General features: G+C 35.5%; 1 protein-coding gene across 3 annotated transcripts in view; it reads left to right on the forward strand.

Annotated features, from left to right (window-relative positions):
- Positions 1-24,412, forward strand: part of LRRC49 (leucine rich repeat containing 49) — a 154,452-nt gene that overhangs the window by 102,797 nt on the left and 27,243 nt on the right. For all 3 annotated transcript variants that reach the window (XM_046009596.1, XM_046009597.1, XM_046009598.1), the window contains 3 exons: positions 3,523-3,606; positions 8,388-8,551; positions 21,742-21,979. In XM_046009596.1, the coding sequence (XP_045865552.1) occupies positions 3,523-3,606; positions 8,388-8,551; positions 21,742-21,979 (486 nt within the window). The remainder of the gene's footprint in view (positions 1-3,522; positions 3,607-8,387; positions 8,552-21,741; positions 21,980-24,412) is intronic.

A 24,412-nucleotide genomic window follows, 5' to 3' on the forward strand; every position in this document is an offset into this window, starting at 1 on the left:
AATATGGCTTTTATCCCAGAAATTGAACTATTATCATGAAGATGCCAGAAGTTTACAGTTTTTTTCCTTCTTACCAACAGATTTATAGCTCATCTTTACAATTAGAGGTTTATTTTTGTTTCCAAGTTTAGTTACTCTATAATTATTTGAGCTGAAATATATTCATTAGATGTATAAACTCCTTAAAACAATATTTGAGTTGATTTGGCATGTATCCAGTTTTCTTAGGTTTAGCTTTCCTTTTAAAGTCCTACTGCCTTTAATAGAAACTCAAATTCTTTTTGGAAATCTGATGAAGTCATCTCTCAAATATGTGTAGGACGTGATCCATACAGTTTCCAGTACTGTTTGAAATTGACTCTGAATAACCAATCTGTTTCTAGTTCACATTTTATAGATGAGTCAACAATCGAGCATCAATATATTTTGACTTTTAAAAAAATTTGTTCTGAAATAGGTTATACTTAATAAGTACCAAATCAGTACTTAACTGAACAGAAGAGTTTAATATAGTTGTTAGTCTAGCTACATTGTGAAGCTAGGAATCAAGCTTCTGAATGTCTTCTTGAGTTCACCTCAGAAGCTCTACTTAGGCTTCAAACACCAAGAATAACTATTTTCCATGTCATAAAAGATTTTTTTAAAAAGATTTTATTTATTTATTTGAGAGGGAGAGAATGAGAGAGAGAGAGGGAGTGCGAGAGGGGGAAGTCAGAGGGAGAAGCAGACTCCCCAATGAGCAGGGAGTCGATGCCTGACTCGATCCCGGGACTCCAGGATCATGACCTGAGCCGAAGGCAGCCACTTAACCACCTGAGCCACCCAGGCGCCCTAGTAAAAGATTTTAAATTCACCACAAGTCACATTCATTTTCCATTCCCTTTAAAACAATTAAATCATATGGCAGATTGCTATTGACTTTTAACCTTACCTTTTATATCTTTCTAAAATCAGTAAAATACATTTAAACATGTCCTTATTATAAAAAATTCAAATTCCATTTCTCGGAAGCTATGGCTTCTGGTCCTGATCCTGGCTTTGTCACTAGCTCTGTGACCTTGTATAAATTATTAACCTTCTCAGAGTATTCAGTACCTCATTTCTAAAATTAGAGTCTTCCAGTGGGTGCATTTCTAGTTTTCTTTTTAACTTTTTGATAATTTCTCTTTGTGTATTTCTTATGTCCTCTTTCATTTAGGTCTTTTCTTTGTTTTCAGAAGTATTTATAATAGCTAACCCCCTAGAATACATTTTCATGACCTCTTTGACCTTCCTTAATTCTAGCATGGTAAATATACTGGTCAGGATAGGCTAGATTATGCTGTAGAAAACAACTTCTCTGACCTGAGTGAATTAAAGCAATTAAGTTTATTTCATGTTCGTACTGCCTGTCTGCAGTATGTATGTATGTATTATGTGGTCTGGAAACTTTGCTCTGTGTTGTCTTCATTCTAGAACCAAGGCCTTCAAAGTACCCACCATGTGGAGCTTTACAGATTCTATAGCAGAGGTGAGAGAGAGAACAGCTATCCCATACGTTGTCTTTGAAAGCTTCCTTCCAGATAAACTTCCCCCAGAAATAAACACATGTAATTTTGTTCATCTGACATTGGTCAAAGAAAATGACAGCACCTAACGGATAAGGGATAAGAATTGCTATCTTACAATATGGCCTGGATGTGGGAAGACACAGGAATATTTGATGAACAGCTGTCATGACTATATATTATGTTTTAAATCAAAAGCTGCCTTCTGATAGGGGTGGAAATCAGTACCACACTTACGGAGGGCAATTTGTAAACATATCAAAAGTCCTAGAAATATGTCTTCCGTTTAATTTAGTGGTTCCAGTTTTAGGAAGTTGTTGGACAGATATATGAAGATGTGTGTTTAATAATCAATTCTTTAAATATATATTTATTGACTATCTACAATGTGCCAGGCGTTGACATGGTCCATACCTTCAAAGAACTCCTGGAGTAGGAGAGGGGAGAGAGAGTAGCAGAGATTTAAATGAAACAGGTTAAGTGCTGCAGTGGAGAATTTAGGGTGCTATGAAAGCATATGGGAAAGTCTTCTGGCCTGTTTTTCAGTTGCCTGATTCTCTCTTCAGCTGTGTACAATATGCTCTTCAGCTCCCCTCCATTAGATTTTTCATTTCGGTTTGTATAATTTTTCATTTCTGTAAGAGTTCTTCAGATGTGGTAAATTACTTTTTATGGTTTCTTATCTCTGAAGATATTTTTAAGCTCATCTTTTAAGAAGAATTGTTTTTCTCAAATTGTGACATCATTTTGAATACATATAAATCCTTTTATATTAAAACTTAAAATTACATGTTTATAAATTACTAAAATTTGACTATCTTCAGAGGAAAAAAACAAGATCCATACTGTGTATACAGAGTGCCGCTTGAAAAAATATGTTTCTAGTGAATCCTGTGAGGTGATACAGAAATGATAAGATGTGAGTTAGCATGGGGGAATCATGGCTGATTTTTACAATTTTTTCTAAATGTTAATCTTATTTTATAGTTTTTAGAATCTAAGAAATTAGACTGGCCAAATCAACTTAAAAACAAAGTAAAAGTAATAATATTAATGGAGAATAATTTATTAATATCAATGGAGAGCTCTAAAAAGCTTTCATACTTGTTTTAGTATTTAAAAAGCTCTGATTTACATCCATAGGTCAAATAAAAGTAGTGAGAAGTATAGTTCTTTTTTTTTTTTTTTCCTAAAGATTTTATTTATTTATTTGACAGAGAGATCACAAGTAGATAGAGAGGCAGGCAGAGAGAGAGAGGGAAGCAGGTTCCCTGCCGAGCAGAGAGCCCGATGCGGGACTCGATCCCAAGACCCCGAGATCATGACCTGAGCCGAAGGCAGCGGCTTAACCCACTGAGCCACCCAGGCGCCCAGAAGTATAGTTCTTGTTTTTATCATCATAGAAAGCTTTTAAGTCTTCATATGTGGAACTGTAAGTACATGGTATACAAAGAGGAACTATGTAAACCTGCTCCCCCCTTGCTTCTTGCCCTTCTCTTTCTGTTTTCTGTCTTGTATTAGCTAGGTTCATCTCGCATCAAAAGTTGGGAGTAGAGTTAAGAACATACAGTTCTTTAGAGTTGGGAAGGAAAAAGAATAAAGAGGAAAAGACTAACTTTGGGGCGCCTGGGTGGCTCAGTGGGTTGAGCCGCTGCCTTCGGCTCGGGTCATGATCTAAGGGTCCTGGGATCAAGTCCCGCATCGGGCTCTCTGCTCAGCAGCGAGCCTGCTTCCCTCTCTCTCTCTCTGCCTGCCTCTCTGTCTACTTGTGATCTCTCTCTGTCAAATAAATAAATAAAATCTTAAAAAAAAAAAAAAAAAGAATAAAGAGGAAAAGACTAACTTCCTATGAGGGCATATTTTCCGTTAGCAAGTAGTATGCTTCTCACAAAGAAAATCAGACCGGTAGAACCAAAGAAATCATACAGAAGAGGTTAAATACTTAATAATGCTTATAAACATTTTTTGTTTTTAGGAAGAAGAAAGGCGTATCGCATCTGTTGTAGCCAAAAAGGAGGAAGAGAAGAAGCGGGAAAGTCATAAACAGTCCTTGCTCAAGGTACTTTCCCCAAGGTCTGCATGTGTGTGCGTCCTAACCCTCACTGCCCTGAAACCAGGTGGCTTGTCAACTGGAAGAGCAGTTTCTCAACTTTGTAAAGTTTTCATTCCTATCGGTCGAATTTTTTTGTAAATAAATACCCTTATAACGTTTATAAGTTACCTATAAATAAGCCTGTACTTGAGAAATGCAACATAATGTGCATTATAAAACACAGGCAAAATCTACAGATTTTAAGGGGAAGAGATAAAAACTAAATAGAACACAAGTTACAGGTTTTTTTTTTCTACACCAGTGCATCACCTTGTGTATCCTTGAGCCATGCGCACTTCCTTTTGGAAACCCCTATAATCGACCGTCATTTACTGAGATATTTTAATGAGCTCTGATACGTGGGTTTCTTTTTTAATAATTGCTTTTTAAATTGAAAAATTATTTTTTTAAGTTTTTTTAATTTATTTATTTGAAAGACAAAGATCACAAGTAGGCAGAGAGACAGGCAGAGGGAGAGGAACGGAAGCAGGCTCTCCGCTGAGCAGAGAGCCTGATGCTGGACTCGATCCAATGACCCTGGGATCATGACCTGAGCCGAAGGCAGAGGCTTTAACCCACTGAGCCACCCAGGCACCCTAAATTGAAAAACTATTAACTTAAATAGAGGTGGTAAAGATTTTTGAGGATTTAGGAAGTAAAATTTGTTTTAAATGATTTATCATATCGTGATTGTTTTCCTTAGAATATTTTCTATTAAAATATTTTATACTTGCATCACAACTAAAATAAAGACAGCTTAAAGTTTATAGCTTGTATTATGCTCCTACTGTGTTCTAAAACTAAAGATATCGGGCTCATTATCGTTACTCATTCTTGTCTTACGTAAGTGCTTTTCTTTCTAAATGAAAATGCCATTTAGAATTCAAAAGATGACTGGTAGGGATATGAAGTTGTACAAAATAAACTTAGGAAACAAGGGAATTTGTTGGGGCAATGGAAATATATATCTTGATAGGCGTATGGGTTACACCGGTGTATGCCTTCCTCACAACTAATCAAAGACTACTTGAATCTGTGTGCTTTATTCAATGAAAACTACTCCTAAATTAACAAAACAAAACAAAAAAATACTTGGTCCCAAGCCCTCTCAGCTTAGGACTACTACTTCAAAAATATTTAAAACTCTTGACATATTATGCTACAATTTTCTCATTTGCTGTTATTTTTAATCTCTTGACTCCTCCCCAATTTTATGTTTTCCCCTCATCCCATTAATTAGACGTACCTAAGCCCCCCTTATATCTCTGTCTTTTTATTAATTTAGATAATAGAATTTTAGTCTTTTCTCTATTGGAATATTTCTGAGGGTTGGTCAAAAACACACTTTGGTTTATAGGAAATATAGTTGTAGGTAAAATTTTTAAAATGTGTAGGTAGGAGCAAGAGTTACCATTGACAAAAAATACTACTGGTAAACTTCCTGAATGGTTCATTTGGAAAAAGTAATAGAGTTGATTCTTGAATAATATGGTTTGAACTATGCAGTTCCACTTATTACATGGATTTTTTTCAATAAATACAGTATAGTACTGTAAGTGTATTTTCTCCTCCTTATGATTTTCTTAACATTTTGTTTTCTCTTTATTATATGAATACAATATATAATGCATCTAACATACAAAATATGTGTTAATCAACTGTTTATATTATTGGTAAAGCTTTTATTAGTCAATGGTAGGCTATCAGTAGTTAAGTTTTTGATGAGTCCAAAATTTTACACAGATTTGCAGCCTCCCGGAGTCAACCCCCATGTTATTCAGGAGTCCTCTGTATTTCTGATCTTACAGCTCCAGTACATAAACTGCATAAGTGAATGAATGGCTAAATGAATAAAATATATAAGTAAATAAACAGACTAAAGCTGTCAGACCAAAAGAACACTTTTGTATTGTATTATAAAGCATGGAAAGGAAGAATAAACAAACTCCACTGGTTTAGCTTTAAAGCTACCAGTATAAGTTGAGCCTGGTATAGGCAACAAATTGCTCGACTGCACTTTTGCACTGAAATTTTTTTTCTTATATACCCAATTCAGATGCTGTTCATGCTCAGCATTTTTGGAAATATGCCATTAAACATTTAGCCCACATGGTTTGTCCAAACATGTTTGGAAAATTTGAAAACTTCCAAAAATAGGGAATACTTCTCTTGAAGTCACTAAATAGGACTCTTTAATTATGAGGGTTATTTAGCTTTAAAATTTTTTAATTAGAGGAGAATCATGGGAAATCAAGAGACCTGGATTCTAGCCCTAGCCCAGATTCGAAATCCTGATACCAAAGATCCTCAGCATTTGCTGGCTGTTGTTTCATTCGACAACACGTCCTGATCATTAAGAAAAGTGGGTGGGTGGTTGTGAAGGGACCAGAAGAGTGCATTGACACTTATCTTCTGTTGCTATTCTGTCTTCCTGTTTTCCTTGCAACCTTGGAAATGCATGGAAGTGATAGTTACAGGCTCTACTGGTGAGATATTGCTTGGACTATGAAGAGTAGACTCAAATGGCAAAAGCTGCAAATTTGGAATCTTCTAAAGTAATTGTCACCTTAACACAGACTTCGCAATGTATTGTTACCTAGCTTTAGAAACATGACTATAACTGATATGCCAAATACATCCATGATCTTTGAGCAGAAGATTTTCTTTGGATACCCCCTTCTGCTTGCAGAATCTGTAGCCTTTCTCTGTCTGCTGCTGCTGCTGCCTTTTTTTTCTTTTTTTTTTTTTTCCACCACAGCTACCTAGAGCCCTTATGTGGCCCCTGGCGAGCCAGTGACCAACCCCCATCTGACCCCAGGCTGTAATCCTATTTTAAAATGTGTCTCCTCTTCCTGGCCCCAGTAAAAATATCCATTCTCTTAGTCAACCTGGTGTTAATCTAATTTCAATAAACCAAATAAAGGAAGCTTAAGTTTGGGGTGAGTATTGAAGAGTGTTTGTATTTTCAGAGTATCTTATAAATTTGCTAACAGACTCAGTGGTATAAAGATATTGTGTATCTCTTTTTATAAGCACAACTATATCTACCTCATTAAGAATATTTCTGCCAACTCCCAGTCAGCCAGAAAACCAAATGCATGGAGTCAACATTACAGCCAGCTGCCATTAACTTACTGCCCCTGCCTCTTTCGTAGTGGCCCGGTACTGAGTAAAAGTGACACTAATTGAGTTGAGAATTGGGTTGTACCAGTTAACAATGAATACCTAAAATAGAATTCCTTAAGGTAAGACGCTCGTTAGTATAGATTTGGGAGAAAAATTTCTTACAGTAAAATAGCAGACTCTACTTGCTTTAGATAAGGAAGACCTACATAAAATGTCCAAAAGTCTCAGAAGTATATGCATATTAGTATAACCCTTGTAACGATATAGAGAAATTTGAAATACCAAGCAATAGAAAAGGAATCCATGCTAAAAAGTTTTAAACACAGAAACAGAACTTGAAAAAAAGTTTTAGTTTTAATTAAGCTTTGTCATCACTTTTCATTCCTACCCAGTGCCATTTTCCATGCTAGAATTATAGGTTATCCAAATATAGGCAGAGAGATGGAACTAAAAATTTATTCTGCATGTATAAATGCACTGAGGAAACGGACAAAGAATTTTCCTAACAGCCCTCCCTGATTCCCAAGGCAGCAGGTGTGGAGGGGTCAGTATCACACAGCTGATCTGTCATTGGATGGGTGCTCTCAGTACAGAGGAAAGGGAAGATGTCTGTCCTCAGCACTCTGACCACATTGACATGCCATTTAAAGATGTTAACCCTTAATAATGGACACTTACCAGATTATTGATTATTTTCCTTATCAATTTTTGTAAGCTGAGCAGAAACATTTCAACCTTGTACATTTTCTTTCAATATTCTAGATCTGCTTTTCTCAACAAGTTTCTGTGAGAGAATGGAGCCCCAATACCCTACCTAAGTCAGTGGTTCTCACAGCAAGGTCCAAGGAGCAGTAGCCTTAACAACGGGCCGGGAGCTTTTAGAAACGCAAATTCTCAAGCTCCACCTCAAACACAATAAATCGGGATGGGGTGAGAACTAGCAGCTGGAGAACTTTCATAAGTTCTCCAGGTGATTTGAGGCACACTAAAGTCTGAAAAACACTATTCTAAGGCAGCAATTGCATGTAATGAATTAACTTCTTTCGTATTCATCTGGGATGGTACTAGTTGCCTAGAAATATTTCAACCTGGTACAATTTCTTTTAGTAGTCTGTATGTAATTTTAATTTTCAGACATTGTAATTCATGCTGTGAAGCTTGGAACATGGATCAATCCCTCTTCTTCTCCCCACCTCTCAACCAAGATTATTCCATCATACTAGTCTGAATTATTGGGTAGGAAAATTAAAATATTATTAGTTTTCTTCTTGCTATGTTTAAATACAAAGGCATATAAATTTCTTTCAAATTAAAATCAGATAACAGGTGTGAAAATTTCTGTCAAATTAAACTTTTAGATAGTGAATTTTCATTTTTTCAATGAGAGTAATCATTGCTTGTGTGTGAATTTTTCTCTTTGAGAATGATAGACCACTGTTGAGGTGTTTGAATGCACAGGGTAAATAAAGGCCACTTGTATTTTAGAGTACCTATTTGTAGCTGCTTTTAAGGAATATACTCCTTTTTACAAGTCTAAGTGGTATAAACAACAGGCTTCAGGGATACCATCCTGCTACAAAAATTGCATTATATAATTCTTGTCACACTGAACTTTTTCATAGGAGAAGAAAAGGTTAACAATTAACAACGTAGCTCGAAAGTGGGACTTGCAACAGAATCGAATACCCAATATTGCTCCAAATCAAGATAGAAAAGTTTCTGACTCTCCTCAGGACCCCTCTCAGCTCCATGGAAGCACCGTCTCCGCATTTCCAGAGGAAACAGGGTATGCAATGGTATTCTTTCCAGGTACTACTGTCTTTGGAGAACCGAATTTAGAGCAGAAATGGGAAACCATTTCACATACAATTATTTAGAAATAGTTTTCTTAAGAAAACCTTCTGAGATTAGAAGTTTAAATTTAAAAGTGAAGACAGAAACGCTGGAAATATAAATTGACCCCTAATTAAAACACCCTTCCACGGTTTCCTATTTTTCATAAGAAAAAAAAATCTAGATTATTTAACGTAGCCTAGGAGAATCTATTTCATCCCATCCCTTCAGCCACTGTTGCCATGCTGCATCAGTGGCTTGCAGTACCGTTTACTCCCTACCTCAGAGCCTTTCTTGTACAAACAGTCGTATTGTCCCCGCCACTACTTTCCTCCCCCTGCCCTAGCTGATGCCAGCCTGAAGGTCTCAAAGTTAAACCCCACATGCTCTGAGAAGCCTTCCCCAACTACCTCCTGCAGACTTGGCTAGATCGGCTACATCAATTACCTCTTCTCTCTCAGTACTGTGGACTTCCCCTTCTCAGCACTTACCGTAGCCATAATTAAATAACTAGTGGATAATTAGTTTCATAGCTGTCTTCCCCACTGGAGTGTAAGCTTGAAGAGGAAAAGAATCCTGATTCTGTTTCTTGATTGTCTTGCTCTCTTTCATGTCCCCAGCAGCCGGCACAAAACCTTACTCCTAACTCATAGTAATTAAGCAATTTTGGCATAAAATCTAAATAATTACACTAGCTGGATTCTATAATACCTATCTATTCCAGGGGCTCACAGCCTCTTCTACAGCGTATGTGTCGCATAATATATAGCCCCTGGTTTATGAGCAAATCTGAGTACACTATGAACATTTTACATCTTTCTGTTCCTCTTAAGAAAGCATATTGAAATCAAGTAAATGAGAGATATAAAGCTTAAAAATTTATAGTTTATAATTTTAAAAACATATAATAATTTATATATTTATATAATTTAAAACAAAACCTAAAAATTAAAGATAGAATGTATTTCAGTTTTGTTTCATTTGATGAAACTCCATTATCTAATGACCCTACCCAAATTCTGAAGCACACTTCATACTAAACGTAGCTTTTCTTTCAAGTTTTCAGATCATAGTTTTTAAACTTTTCATATATAAAGAATGTCATGAAGAAAATAATGAGGCATTAGACTAATATTTTGGAAGTTCTCTTGGAGTTAAAGAATGTGACATATATTTAGACAAATACACTTCAAAATTTTTCATTATAGGATTAATTTATATTGATCAGTGTACTTCCTTCAGCTCACTTGGGTATTGTATCCACATGTCAAACTTCTCAGCTCTTTGAGCTAGTAAAATAAAGCAAAAAAAAGAGAAATTTTGGGCACCTGGGTGGCTCAGTGGGTTAAGCCTCTGCCTTCAGCTCTGGTCATGATCTCAGGGTCCTGGGATCAAGCCCCGCATCGGGCTCTCTGCTCAGCAGGGAGCCTACTACCTCCTCTCTCTCTGCCTGCCTCTCTGCCTACTTGTGATCTCTGTCTATCAAATAAATAAATAAAATCTTTAAAAAAAAAAAAGAAGAGAAATTTTAATTAAGTGATAATTTATATAACAAATATATATATTATTCTTATATTGCCCTAGAACTTTATTTAATATCATTTTACTTGGTCAGAACTATAACACTTTATAAAGTTAAAACTTTATAGCTCTGAGCTTTAGATTTATGAAATACTATACAAGTCAGTTTCTGCCTGCTTTTTCTAAAAAACATTTTTCCTATCTTCCTTAAGAAGTTTTCTTACATCCAAGTTTATCCAAATAATTTTATATATTATATTCTAAAATTTTAATAAGGTTTTAAAAGTTCATCCTTTCTACATCAACTTTATTTTTATACATAGTGTTAGGTAAGAGTCTAACTTGATTTTATTTCAGTTCAATTTGGTAATAGCATTTTTCATTTAAGTATTCTCTTTTTTAATGAGGATGTCATTTTCATCTTAAATTACATTCCTGTAAATATTTGGATAGATCTCTAGAGTTTTTCTTAAAGATTTATTTATTGGAGAGAGAGAGCATGAGTGGGAGGGGCAAAGGGAGAGGGAGAATCTCAAGCAGACTTTATGCTAAGCACAGAGCTGGATGCAGGGCTCAATTTCAGGACCTTGATATCATGACCTGAGCTGAAATCAAGAGCTGGATGCTCAACCAACGAGTCACCCAGGCAACCTCATTTCTGGACTTCTATTCCATTTCACTAATCTATTTATCCGTTTTAATGACAATACCGAAACTGCTTGATTGTAATGGTTTCATAGTAAGTCTTAATATCTATGTAGGGGAAATCTGCTTTCACTATTCAAAGTTTTAATTCTCACACACTTGTTCTTCCATATGAACTTTAAAATCATTTCATCTACCGATACAACATTCTACATTAATTATACTTCAGTGAACAATTATTTAATTAAATGGAAATGTTAAGAATTATATCTAAATGACATTTAAGTTATTCATTTCAGAAGTATTGACATTCTTAAGATAATAAATCATCACTTTAAAAACCATGGTGTATCTCCATTTTTTCAGGTCTTGTTTGATATCCAGAGGGAGCTAATTAGGGAAGTGTTGAAAGATTGAAGGAAAATTCTGAGGAACTAAATGAGGTTAGAGACCATGAAATTGCAGCAACTATAGTCAGAATTGTTGAATGATATTCCCGGAGCACAGAGTAGGTATAACAGAGAGAAGCTCTGTGTTTGATAAAGAGTAAGGAGAAAAAGGATCAAAGGTAAAGAATAAAAAAATTCAACTAAAATGATAAAAGAAAGATATGATGGGTCATATGGTCTACGCTAGAATTTTAAAGTATTAGAAATTAGAAGGTTGCCAACAAATTAGGAGAAAATTTAGTATTTCTGAAACTGGAAGTCTAAATGAAGTTGAAGATGAGAAACACATGAAGAAGTGAGTTGAAATAGTGGGTATTTATGGGCAGAGTTAAGTTTTGGGAGTTAAAGATTTTGAAGGTGGAACATATCTAAGAGCAATTTGGAGGCCATTATTGTGGCTGGAGTGGGTTGTTAGAGAAGAGTAGAAGTAAGAGTCATCAGAGAGAGATCATTTGAAGCTGTTACTATAGATATTGAAGTTAGTAGTTGTAGAGCTGGGTGTAGAATCAGGGGCCAGTGTATTCAGCAGTCATCAGCCTTCTGTCCTTCCATCTAAGTCATTCATTCTATGCTCTTGTTACAGGGCTGTTCACTGTTCATGTCTTACTAGGGTTGGCAGCTACAGTGAGTGCAGAAGTGTCTTTGTTTATTAATTGGCACTTTTACCTGGCACAATGATCTCTGATAGGTATGGATTGTAGTTAATATGATCTTCTCAACACTTGAACTTTTTAGGCAGCTTATAGCCAAAAATTCTGTGACCCTCTAAAATAATTTAAACTTATAGAGTCTTCACATTTATGGTCTCAAAACAAGCATTCGGTTCCAAAAGAAAGAGGAAGTATCTGTTAGTGAAAATTGTTATGCCTTGTAGTTCCTGCCAAGAGTTTCAGAATTTTTATTAGAAGTCAAAGGCCTTGTAAGCAAGAACATAGGAAGAGTTTGGGAGAGATGAGAAAAGTGATGTGTGGGTTCAGTGGAGAGGATGTTGAGAACAGTAATGAATCATTGGAAAGGGATCCACAATTTCTGGCAAAAGATTTATTTTTTACTGATGTAAGTTCAAAGTGCCATGGAGACACCATTACATTATCTTGGTCTGATCCTTTTAATGACTTAAAAACTATGACGTCAAGGAGACAAAGATGATATTTGAAGGCAGAAAAGTAAAACTGTAAAGATAGCAAATTATTAGCAAAACGTGAATGCAAAATTACTTATAACTTCTAGTGGTAATAGATAATTTCTTCAACTTAGTTTCAGTTGTCTGATTCATGTAAAATCTCTTACATCAGAAAGATAGAAATATTTCTAAAAGAGCTGATTATACCTTGTACGTATATATACCAGGGACTCTTAGTGGAGTATCCAGACTGACTTCTTGAACTTTTAAGTCCTTTATTTTATACTTGAACTCTCCACACCATTTGACATAGCTGACACTCTTCATCTTGAAAAGCTCTTTGCATTGATTTTTCTGATAGCATATTCACATGATTTTTCTTTTACTTATATGGCTGCTGTGTTTTTTTTTTTTAATAGTATCTTGCTAACTCCTTTTCAACCAAATCTCTAGCTGTATATTATGCTTTCTCAACTTATAATGTTTAGATAGACTTTTTGCTATAATAGACAAGGATTCACTCACTTACTTGTTATTCCCCCAACACTATATGCCTAGAGTTCTTTTATTGGTAACTTTTGTAGTTTACTATAATTAAATCTCTATTTCTTGTTCCCTTGTGCAAGATGAGTCTACCCTTTACTTCTCCCACGTTTTTGCCTTGCAACTTTCTATGAGCTATATTTTTCTGATTTCCCTAGTGATTTCTTTATTGAACAGTTTATTAATTTCCATATGCTTGTAAATTTTCCAGATTTATCTCTGTTATTGATTTCTAGTTTTATTCCATTGTTTTCAGAGATGTTTTATGTGAGACTTGTTTTGTGGCTTAACATATAATCTATTCTGAAGAATGTTCCACGCATACTTGAGAAGAACGAAAATTCTAATGTCATTGGGTAGAGTCTTCTATGTATGTTAGATCTAGTTGATTTATAGTACTCTTGAAGTCCTCTATTTCCTTATTGATTTTTCTGCCTAGTTATTCTATCCATTATTGGTATTAAAATCTCCAACTATGATTGCAGAACTGTTGCTCCCTTCAATTCTGTCAGTTCTTGCTTTATGTATTTTGGACGTTAAGTGCAGTATGTTTATAACTGTCACACCTTCCTGATGGATTGACTCTTTTATTGATGTAAAATGTCCTTCTATGTCTCTTGTAACACTATTTGACACGATGTCTCTTTTGTCTGATATTAGCAGCCACTCTAGCTCTTTTGGTTATCATTTGCATGGAATATCTTTCTCCATCCTTCCAATTTCAATCTGTTTGTGTCTTTTATTCTTGTAGACAGCATATAGTTAAGTCTTGTTTTTTAATCCATTCTGCTAATAGCCACCTCTTAATTGGAGAATTTTATCTATCAAATCATGATAAGAAAGCACTTAATTCTGTCATTTTGCCCTTTGATTTCTGTCATATATCTTTTTTGTTCCTCAATTCCTCTACTACTTTTTTTGTGTTCAAGGACTTTTGAGCGTGCCATTGTGATTCTCTTCTCATTCCTTTTACTGTATCTACTTCTTAGCTCTTGTCTCAGTTGTTACCCTGGGGATTACAGTTAACATCTTAATTAATAATAATTTTGTTTACATTAATACCAACCTAATTGCAATAATATATAAAAACTTTGCTTCTATATAGTTTCACTATGTTTATGTTATTATTGTTGCTAATTTCATCTTTATACATTATGTGCACATTAATATAGATTTATAATTATTATTTTATACATTTATCTATTAAATCATATAGAGAAAAAGAAGATTTACCAGTCAAAAATAGTTATACTGGCTTTTATATTTACCTATGTAATTACCTTTCCTAGTATTCTTCATATGGCTTTGAGTTACTCTCTAGTGTCCTTTTATTTCAATCTAAGTGACTACTTTAGCATTTCTTATAGGGCAAGCATACTAGCAGTAAACTCTCACAGCTTTTGTTTATCTGGGAATGTCTTAATTTTTCCATTTCAAAAAAGTGCAGCTTTGCTGGATATAGAATTCTTGGTTGCGAGTTTTTTCTTTCAGCACTATAAATATGGCATCCGGCTGTCTTCTGCCCTCCATGGTTTCTGATGAGAAATGGGCTGTTGTTGTCACTTCTATTTCAAGATTCTCCCTTTGTCTTTGCCTTTCAACTATTGGAGATGACTGCTTATTCCCCCAACCATCTCCTTCCCCAGCCTCTTTTTCCCCCCACAGGCTTTTTGCTCTGTCTGTTGTTTGTCTTATGTGGTGCACCTAATACACTTTCATGTTCAAATGTTTTCAACAAACGCCACCTAATAAGCCACCACTGCCTACGGCAAGCTCTGAGACATTTGAAACAAAGGCAGACTCTTTAGTTCATCCTTTAGGGAACCACTAGGCATGTCAAAACACACAACCCCAAGTTTTTGAGAATAAAGTATGTATTGCTCTTTGTGGAACCTACACAAAGAAAATGGCTGTCATCTTCAAAACCACCACTGAGCTGGGGAATAGGGGATGTTAACAGGGTAAGTCACAGTGCGCAGAACTCTTATTGAAATTTGACATCTTTTTTCTTTGCTACACATTTCTCTGGTTGTCATAAATTTTTTGTTAGATTCCAGAGTTGTGAAAAAGTTGACTCTGACAGCTTTGCTAGCATATTTATTGCTTTTGTGGAGGAAATGACCTGTAGAGTTCCCTATTCTACCATTTTCCCTGATTGGAACCCCAATTTTGCTATATTCTATGAGCTATACTTTCACATTTCAATTTTAATATTATGTATATCTTTTCTATAGCCATAACATTGTCAATTGCTAGTTTCTAAAATTGAAAACTAGTAACAGTGTTTACGTTTCTGTGATTATGTAACTGTCTTACTTGAGCATTAAGTAGTGTACTATAGTTATATTTCATTTTCTGCTTCCTAAACCATTCAAGGGAAATACTCTTAGCATCAAATTCAAATGGCTCCCTCTTCACCACATTTCAAAACATAATACACTTCAGTTTGCTTCCCATTTGAGCCATGCTTTTCTTACATAGTTTGTTTTTGTCTGGAATTTCAGATTGCCTATCTCAATTACCTTTATTATTGTCGTTGTTATTTATTAAACAAAGAAATTTGTGCATCTTCTTGTTTATCTATTGAATGGAATTTACCCTTCTTGAAGCCTGCTATCTGCCTGACCTAATTGAGTCTTATGATTTCCTTTTGGACCATTGTTTACAGTTTATTATTTTATTTTACTTTATTTTATTATATTTATTTTATTTTATTTATTATTTTACATCATATTATTAATAGCTTGTTCTTGCCTTGTATCTTTCTAATATCCTCAAGTACTTCTGTCCTCAACCTTCTAGGTGGTAGAGTTACTCAGATTTTGGTCTTGAGCCTTCTTTTCACTCTCTGCTTTCCCTCAAACAATCTCATAAAGTCTTTGCCTTTAAATAACATTTGTATTTTGAAGATACCCAATATATATACATCAATATATATACCTTCTTTTTTATGGTTTACCCATGTGGGTTGTATTTAAGCAAAAACAATCCTGTGCTACATTGAGATTATTAAAAATCCTCCCATTTTTGTCTTCCTAAAGATTTAAAATTTGGCTTTTCATATTTTAGTTTTTATTATACTTGGAATTGATTTTCAAGTTTGAGATTGAGGTCTAATTTGTTTATTTTTCTCCTATAGGAAAAACCAGTTGCCCTACTGCTACATATTGAGTATTCTTTTCTTCTCCCACTGAGCTGCAATGCCACTCGGCCTGTGTTATTGACAGTGGGAGAAATAGGGGGTAGGGTCCTTTTACAGATCTTCAATTAAAGCCCCTGTATTTAGTCTTACTTCCACTCCCGTCTTCTGTCATATCTGTTCTTTCCTTTCCAAAAGTCCTAATGGGCAGTTTGGCTATCATCTTTATTCTTGTATCTAGTGCATATTCCAAGCAATAACTTCCTTTGTTTTTCTTCGTCTTTCAGCATTCTTTACTTTCCAGCTTCCAGGAATTTTCTGAAGCTTCTTACAGCAGATTGTCCATCCCCTACCCCCAGCTGTTATACTTGCTTTTGTGGTTTGCATCAGAATTACTTCAGCGGGGTTTTAGAGGGAGATTTCAAACACATGTTCAGTTTTTGTGCTAGGTTATCTGAAAGTACACAGTGAAATGTTTTAAATTTTAGAAGTTGTGTTACTATATTCTCTGTCTTTAAAAATATAATTAAATTTCATCTTTCTAAAATGATATAAGCCTTACTCTTTCTGAAGGTAGAAAGCTAAAGGGTCACAAAGTCCCTTCCTGAGGGTTTCAATTTGTTTTTTAATACTACATAAGTTTTTCCATTTTCAACAATTCCCATTTATAGTCTTTAGTTTTTCATAGTGCCAAAAAAGTGGCTAATTCTTGTGTTAGAGTGTCTGTGACCTTTGGCTTATGGGTGTGTAACTAAATGCCTGGAAACAAGTATCCATGAAAAAATTATACGCACATAAAGAGAGGAAATTCTGTAAAACTTTGGTATATCCCATTAATGATTTCACTTTTCACTGTACTTGGGACAGCTCTACAGTAAAACGACATATTGCAGATTTCTTTTCCCTGCCAGAAATGGGAAAGTACTTGGTGTAATGTTTTCTTTGCTTACATTGGATGCATGCAGTGAAGCTGGTTTATTTTTGGTCATTTCCTGTCTATGAAGACTGTGGTACTTTAGCCAACACTACCATAATAAAATATAATGCTTAAAATGAATTTCCACACCTATGAATGTTGTAATAGAAATTCATAAAATACCTTATTATAGGAATCAGCACCACTTATTCATCGGGAAAAGAATCTTCCGAAATATTTTAAGTCCTTCTGTTCTAGCTTGTTATAGAAAGCCTAAAGATTTTTAAAAACACACCAAAAAACCCTGTAATCCTCTAAAATATTGTCTTTTTCTTCCATCTAGGCATTTAAGAGTATATTCTTTTTTTACCGTGGCTTCCAGGGACTCGTTACTTTATTGCATTAAATTAATTACCTGCCTTTTCATAGAGTCCTATATTAATCAAGAAGGCATAGAATATTTTTCTGACTCATTCTATATAAAGATCAAATTGATTAAATGAATATTCTTACTTGTAATTAACCACTTGATTGTGAAGGTCTTAAAGAGAATTCCCATTTGATGGCAGACTGCCTACTGTTCTATAAATATTTGAGGTGGCAAATATACAAGGAAATGTATTGGGCTTCATGGGAAAACAAATTTTAAAACACAGATCCTCCATAGAAGAATGCCACATTTCTCAGAATGTTAATTTAGAGTAGACAGGGGTTGAAAACAACTTGATCCAGTCACCTACTCTAAAAACTTGAGCCACATTTGGTTCTTTCCTCTCCTTTATTCCCCAATATCAGTCACTAAGTTCTGCTTTTATTTTTTCTTAAATGTGTTATATCTATGTTCTCTTCTTTTACTAATAATTATCACTAAATTGTATTGAGCTGAGCATGAAATACAGTTTTTATTTCCAGTATATATTCCAGAATATTTCCAGTCTATAACAACTTTGAAAAAATATGTATTATAATCACTATTTATGTACAAGAAACTGAAACTACAAAGAAACTAGATAACTTGTTCCCCAAGTCCTCTATTTATCATTGGCAGATCTGGGATCTGAACTAAGGTCTGTCTGATGTTCTTGCCCATTCCATTTCTACTACCATGACCTCCTCTCTCTAGTCTACATCATAGCACAGCTTTTCCTACTAATCTCTCTCCAACCCACCTCTCCCTGCTACATCTTCCACAAAGCTGGCCAACTTATCTGTCCGAGATGGATCCTTGAGGATCAAGAAATGCCTTGTTCATCTTTGTAACCAGCACCAACACTTCGCTTCATGCATGGCACATTGAAGGTGCTTAAAAATGTGCATCAAATGTGGCCCCATTACCTTTTTATTTTGCTCTTTTATTGCTTTTTCTGCTCTTCAACTATATAGGATAAAATCTGATGTTTCAGCTTCATCTTCAGCTATGACTCTTCCTTGTGTTTCAGTGTTTTAGCCATATTGAAATTGTTTGTACTTTAATATGTTTTATGTAATTAAGCTTCTATTGCTTTCTTCATTTAGTTTTTCTCACCTGAAGCTTGCTTCCTTCTTCTACTTCTGGTGATATTCTACTGTTCCTCTTTGAAGGACCAGTTCAAATACTACCTCCTTTTGAAAACTGACTTCTCCCCACTAGAAAAATTCCTTCCTCTGTATTCTCATAGTATATCACTTAAATACTCATTATATGAAACTGAGCATATTGTGTTACAATTAATATATATATTTGTCTTGTTCTCTACCCTTCATCCATATTGGGTCCTCTTTAAGGGCCAGTAAGTCTTCATTTATTTATCTTTGTATCCCCAGTGCCTGTCATAATACCTGACACATAGTAAGTTCTACAGATAAACCTATTTGGTTAAGAGAGGTTGAGATCATTTCAGTTTAATTATATTTCATGTGTTTCTTAAATTAATTGCAGAGTATGATTAGAGCAGCTATATTTCTAGGACTATAGTCCTATAAAAGTGAGGAAAATTTTTTATATACTCAATTGTATGTGATTGCTGTATGGAATGTCCTTATCAATACAAATGAATTAGTTGCTTATGCCAGAATCCTTAGCAGTGCCCTGTATATAATGGACTTTCAGCAAATGTTTGCTGAATAAATGAACAAATGAAATAATATGTGTGTATGTATGGCTGCAAAAAAAATGTGGACACACCAGCCAAGCACACAAGGAAAACTGGAGAGACAGTCCCCATCATACATTTTTAGTAAACTTTCCAAGTAATTTTTTATGAAAATCAGAGCATACCTTCCCTGAAGAACAGGCTCCAGAGTTTGAGGCAAAATTCAAGCCTCTTTCAGAAAATAACTGAAATGCGTTAGCTATTGTGTGACCTGTTTAACAGGTGCTACATTTCCTGTTTGGAAAGATGAACCTTTCTATAGCCCAGAAAACCCACCATTTGTTTTTATAGAATGCCCATGTGAAATCTATAGAGGTTAGAGAGGATTTCTGCTTTTTTTTTTTTGTAACCGTATTACTATTTTGCTGAGTGTAGGCTTATTTATTATTTCACTTATTTTCTCAATAGTTTGCTTGAGAAAACTTTATGCAAAATAAATAATCTCTTTCTGATGAAAGACTTTTATCTTGGAGTTTATATTCTTTAACTTTTAATCATATGGAGAAGAACAAGAAAGGCAAGACACTTCCAAAGGATTTATTCATAGCTCTGATTCCCTATCATCTTTACGTTAAAATGAACTTGGCTTGGTGGGTATCATGGTCAGTAGGCATCACTGTATCAACTAGCTAGGGTTTTTGTTTGTTTGTTTCTTGACCTTATTTCTTTATTATTTGCCTTTGCCTCACCTGAGAAAACCTGGCTAACCCTTATAAACTGTATCTGTATCACTGATTCTGTCCCTTTGCTCAAACCACAGCTTATACTCAGAACACCCTTCTTAAGATTTAATAGGCCGTCATTAAAAACTTCATAATTATCTCACTTCCTTAATTCTTTCAAGAAATATTTACTGCATACAACATGCGCTAGGAGCTGTGCTAGATGCTGGATCTACTAATATGACAAAGTTAGAGTGCCCAAGAATCACAGTGTTTGGTGAGAGACAGACAAACAGGTAATCACCATACAGTGTGCTAAGTGCTGTAACAGGGGTATGCACTCTTCAGCAAGCTTTCTCTATTTCAGTGGCAGTGAAATAGAACTCTGATCCTTTATCTTATTCCAGAAATGATTGTGTGCTTTACGTAGCTCAACACAAAGCTATCACACAAAGTACAATATAAGGAACTCTTAATTCTGTCTTATTTTCCTTCTGTTATCAGCTTTTACCTATATAGGATTATAGGTTGTTCAAATACTACTGCTCGTTGAATGTCTAACTACTGTCATATAATCATCATTGTCTTAAGCACTAGTCTGGCAAAAATAAAGACTCTCTGTATTTTCTTGATTGCGTAGTCACTTCAAATTGACTGTTATTACCCTGCTTGTCATTGTATACACAGATGTGTTACAGGTTAACTGGTGCCTCCGACAGAAGTGCACATTGTCCAGTAAAACATAGTAAAATAACAAGGTAATCGTTTGTCATTCTTCTCCTCCAGTATCAACAATATAAAAAATTGGAAGATCTTTAGTAATTCATTTATTCAACACACATTGTGGAAAGCCCATTACCAGGCCCCAGAGCCCCAGAGATGAGGAAATATAGTCTTTAGCCTCAAGGAATTCACTGATAGAGAAGACAAATTGTAAACATATAATTATGATGTAGTAAGAGAAGTAATATATTGGAGGAGTATACAAAAGTTCACAGGAGCACAAAGGAAGGCAAAGTAATAACATTAGTAAGGGCAAATAAATACCGCTAGAAAGCAAAAACAGCAGAATGAAAACATAAAGAACAAAAGCAAGCACTGTTTGAATTTTAAGATTGGGTAAAATAAATAGTTATGTCTCTATTCACAAATCAGAAAATTCGAGTTGGATTGAGCTATTTCTTTTCTTCTCTGGCTATCATTTGAGTACCTTTTGCAGAAAATGTGGCCCCTGCTTTGGAAATAGCAACAGTTATCATTTTCAGCAGAGTATGTGAAGTGATTTTGTGAATGTGTGTGTGTGTATATACATATGTAGAGAGAGAGAGATTAAATAGTGAATTATTTTTCATCATTTCAAATTTCAAAATGGAGAAGGAATCTTTATTAATTTTACTTCTTGTAACTATAGTATACAATTGAAAATGTCAGACAACATTGAGGTTTTAAAAAATAGAAAGTTGAAGTTACCCCTTAATCTAGCTTCTGAGAGGTAAACTATTATTAACAGTAATTATGTGTCTTCCCAAGTGTTTTACAAATATATTTTTATATTACATGGTTCTTAATATAGAAATAGTGTTTGGTAAAATTCAGGGTTTTTTTTCTGCTAGATAGTGGAATACTTTGTAGATTAGGAAAACATATTTGTACTAACATGAAAAGATATCCCCCCCCAAAAAGATATCCATGATATACTAAATTGATTGTTTTAAAACTAAATAGGATATCCACTATCTTTAATTGATATAAATAATTTGGGTTTAAAGTGGTCTTTTTTTGTTCACATGTGCCTCTTTTTGAATTAAATTGTGTAACTAGAAGAATACAAAACTTCCCAATATCCTATTGAAATTTAATCTTTGGTGTTCTGGGTTTAGTTATTGAAGCAAAAAAAAAAAAAGAGAGAGAGAATATAAAATTTCAAATACCTTTGTCAAAACAGGGTTTTATTATCTGTTGTTTTCTTTTCATGATAAGACTTTAATTAAAATTATATGTTGCATTTTCCAGGTCTCTGGACTCAGGACTCAGCAATGCTTTACAAGGTTTATCTGTCACAGATACACACCTTGTTGAAGTGGATGGGGACACACTTTCCCTGTATGGCTCGGGAGCCCTGGAATCTCTAGATCGGAATTGGAGTGTTCAAACAGCAGGAATGGTGACAACAGTGTCCTTCGCTTTCATAGAATTTGATGAAATCGTCCAAGTGCTTCCCAAATTGAAGATTAAATTTCCTAATTCTCTGGTAAACATTTCCTTTTAGTAGTATATTTGAATAATTCTCAGTCATGACTTCTGTTTTCAGGCCAAAGACCTGTTTTAACTTTTATTTATGCAGTTTCTATCTGGGAGGGAGACCAAGGTTTTGTGTTGATTTTTCTGGATCTGGGATTTAAATTAGTATTCATAAGTGGCCTTGCAGTTTTCTGTTTATATTAGAAATTATCTCTCTATCAAATGATTCTTTAGGGAGTATAAAGGACTAATATAATTTTATTCAAATTATGTGTTGTCACTTTATAAAGCATTCATCAGGAATGTACATTTATAGATAATTTTTATAGTAGTTCCCTAACAACACTTAAAATAATTTTAGTAGCTCACTTAAAATTAATTCGAGAAGGGGAAAGTGGTGGAATAAGAAGATCCTAAGTTCGCCTCGTCCTGTGGATACAGCTAGAAAACACCCACATCAGTGTAATAACCCAGACAGTGACCTGAAGACTGGCAGAACAGACTCTCCATGGCTAAATGTAAAAAAGAGGCCACATCGAAGAGGGTAGGGAAGGCAGAGACGGGTCAGAAGATGAACAGACCCATGGAACTGTCCATGGGAGAGGAGAGGAACAGACCCGCATGGCAGACAACCCAGGCATGGGGATGTGCACTAGGAAGATGAATCCCTAGAACATTTGGCTCTAAAACCCAGAGGGGCCTAACTCCATGAATTCTTCCAACCAGTAGGGCTTAATACCTGGAAATTTAAAAATAAGCGAACTCAGCTCTGGGAGAGCCAGTACACAAGAGAAAACTGAATTCCCACCCTTAAAGAGATAGCACAACAAACCTCTCCACTGACATACAGTATAGAAGCAGCAGTTTGAAAAATATCTGGGATATATGGGAAGGAGATTTTTTTACTGGTCTCAGAAGAGTATGTGCCAGAGGGGCAGGGATCTTTGGAGATCATTCCAAGAACAAAAGAGCTAGCGGGTGCCATTTCCCTCTCCCACTTCACAGCCTAGATACAGACACCTGCAGAAACTAGCACAACACCAACATTCTCCACCTACCTTGTGAACAGCATGCCCCATCCCTGCATACTTCTGTGAACATGTCCCCTCCATCCTTGCCTGGGCAGGAGGTTTCCTGAGTTGCTGCAGGTCCCCTCCTGCAGTGGATGGATGCAGACCTTGCTGGCACCATGAGCCCTGCACCTGCACTCTCCCATAGGACCTGCCCTTCTCATATAGCCCATTCAAAGCAGTGCCACAAGCCTGGCACTGTGCAGGTAGACCCAAAAGGGGCCAACACCACTCCAAGGTGACTCCTGACCTGGGCAGGAGGAACATAAACATACACACAAGTCTGTGGCACGAGCAATGGGCTGGGGGCAGATACTGGGTCTGACCTTGCCTTGCCTACCAATGAAAGCTTCTCAAGGGACAACACAGGGAAAGTGCCCTGCAGTTCAGTGCTACTGAGTCTCTGACAAACACCTGGTTTGACTCAATTCAAGCCCATGGTGGCCTCAGACTGGCCCACTAACAACACAGGGACTATACTCTGCCCACAACAGGCAAAGAGAGCCATTGCAGATGGCTGGAATGAAAGCAAACACAGCTCAGCCACAATAGTAGGGCACGTGCAACACACACAAGAGACACCACTGAAGCACTGCTGGTGAACAGGGGACATTGCTCTGCAAGGGCACTACAGGACCTCTTTGTAACGTGGCTACTTTCAAGAGCAGGAGATGAGCTGACTTTTTCAAGACATAAAAAACCCAGACACAGAGAGTTAGACAAAATAGGAGCCAGAGAAATATGTCCCAAATGAAAGAACAGGACAGAATCACAAGAGAGCTAAGTGAAATGGAGATGAGTAATGTATCTGATAGAGAATTTATAGTAATTGTCATAAAGATACTCACTGGACTTGAGAAAAGAGTGGAAGACCTCAGTGAGACCCTCAACAAAGAGATTTAAAAAAACATAAAAAGGAACCAATCAGAGATGAAGAACTCAGTAATTGAAATTAAAAATACACTAAATGGAATAAATAGTAGACTAGAAGAAGCAGAAGAACAGATTAGCAATCTGGAGGAGAGAGTGGGGGAAGCAATCAAGCTGAACAGGGGAGAGAAAAATAATAATAAAAAATGAAAATGGACTAAGAGAATTTAGCAACACCATTAATCATAATAATGTTCATACAGTAGAAACCCCAGAAGAGGAAGACAGAGAAAAGGGGCCAGAAAATTTATTTCAAGACATAATAGCTGAAAACTTCCCAAATCTGGGAAAGAAACAGAAATCCAGCTTCAGGAGACATAGAGACCCCACAACAAAATCAACCCAAAGAGGTCCACACCAAGACACATAGTGATTAAAATGGCAAAAAGTCATGGTAAAAAGAGAATTTTGCAAACAGCAGGAGAAGAGAAAACAGTTACATA

This window comes from Meles meles, chromosome 6 (genome assembly GCF_922984935.1).
Source record: "Meles meles chromosome 6, mMelMel3.1 paternal haplotype, whole genome shotgun sequence".
NCBI lineage: Eukaryota > Metazoa > Chordata > Mammalia > Carnivora > Mustelidae > Meles > Meles meles.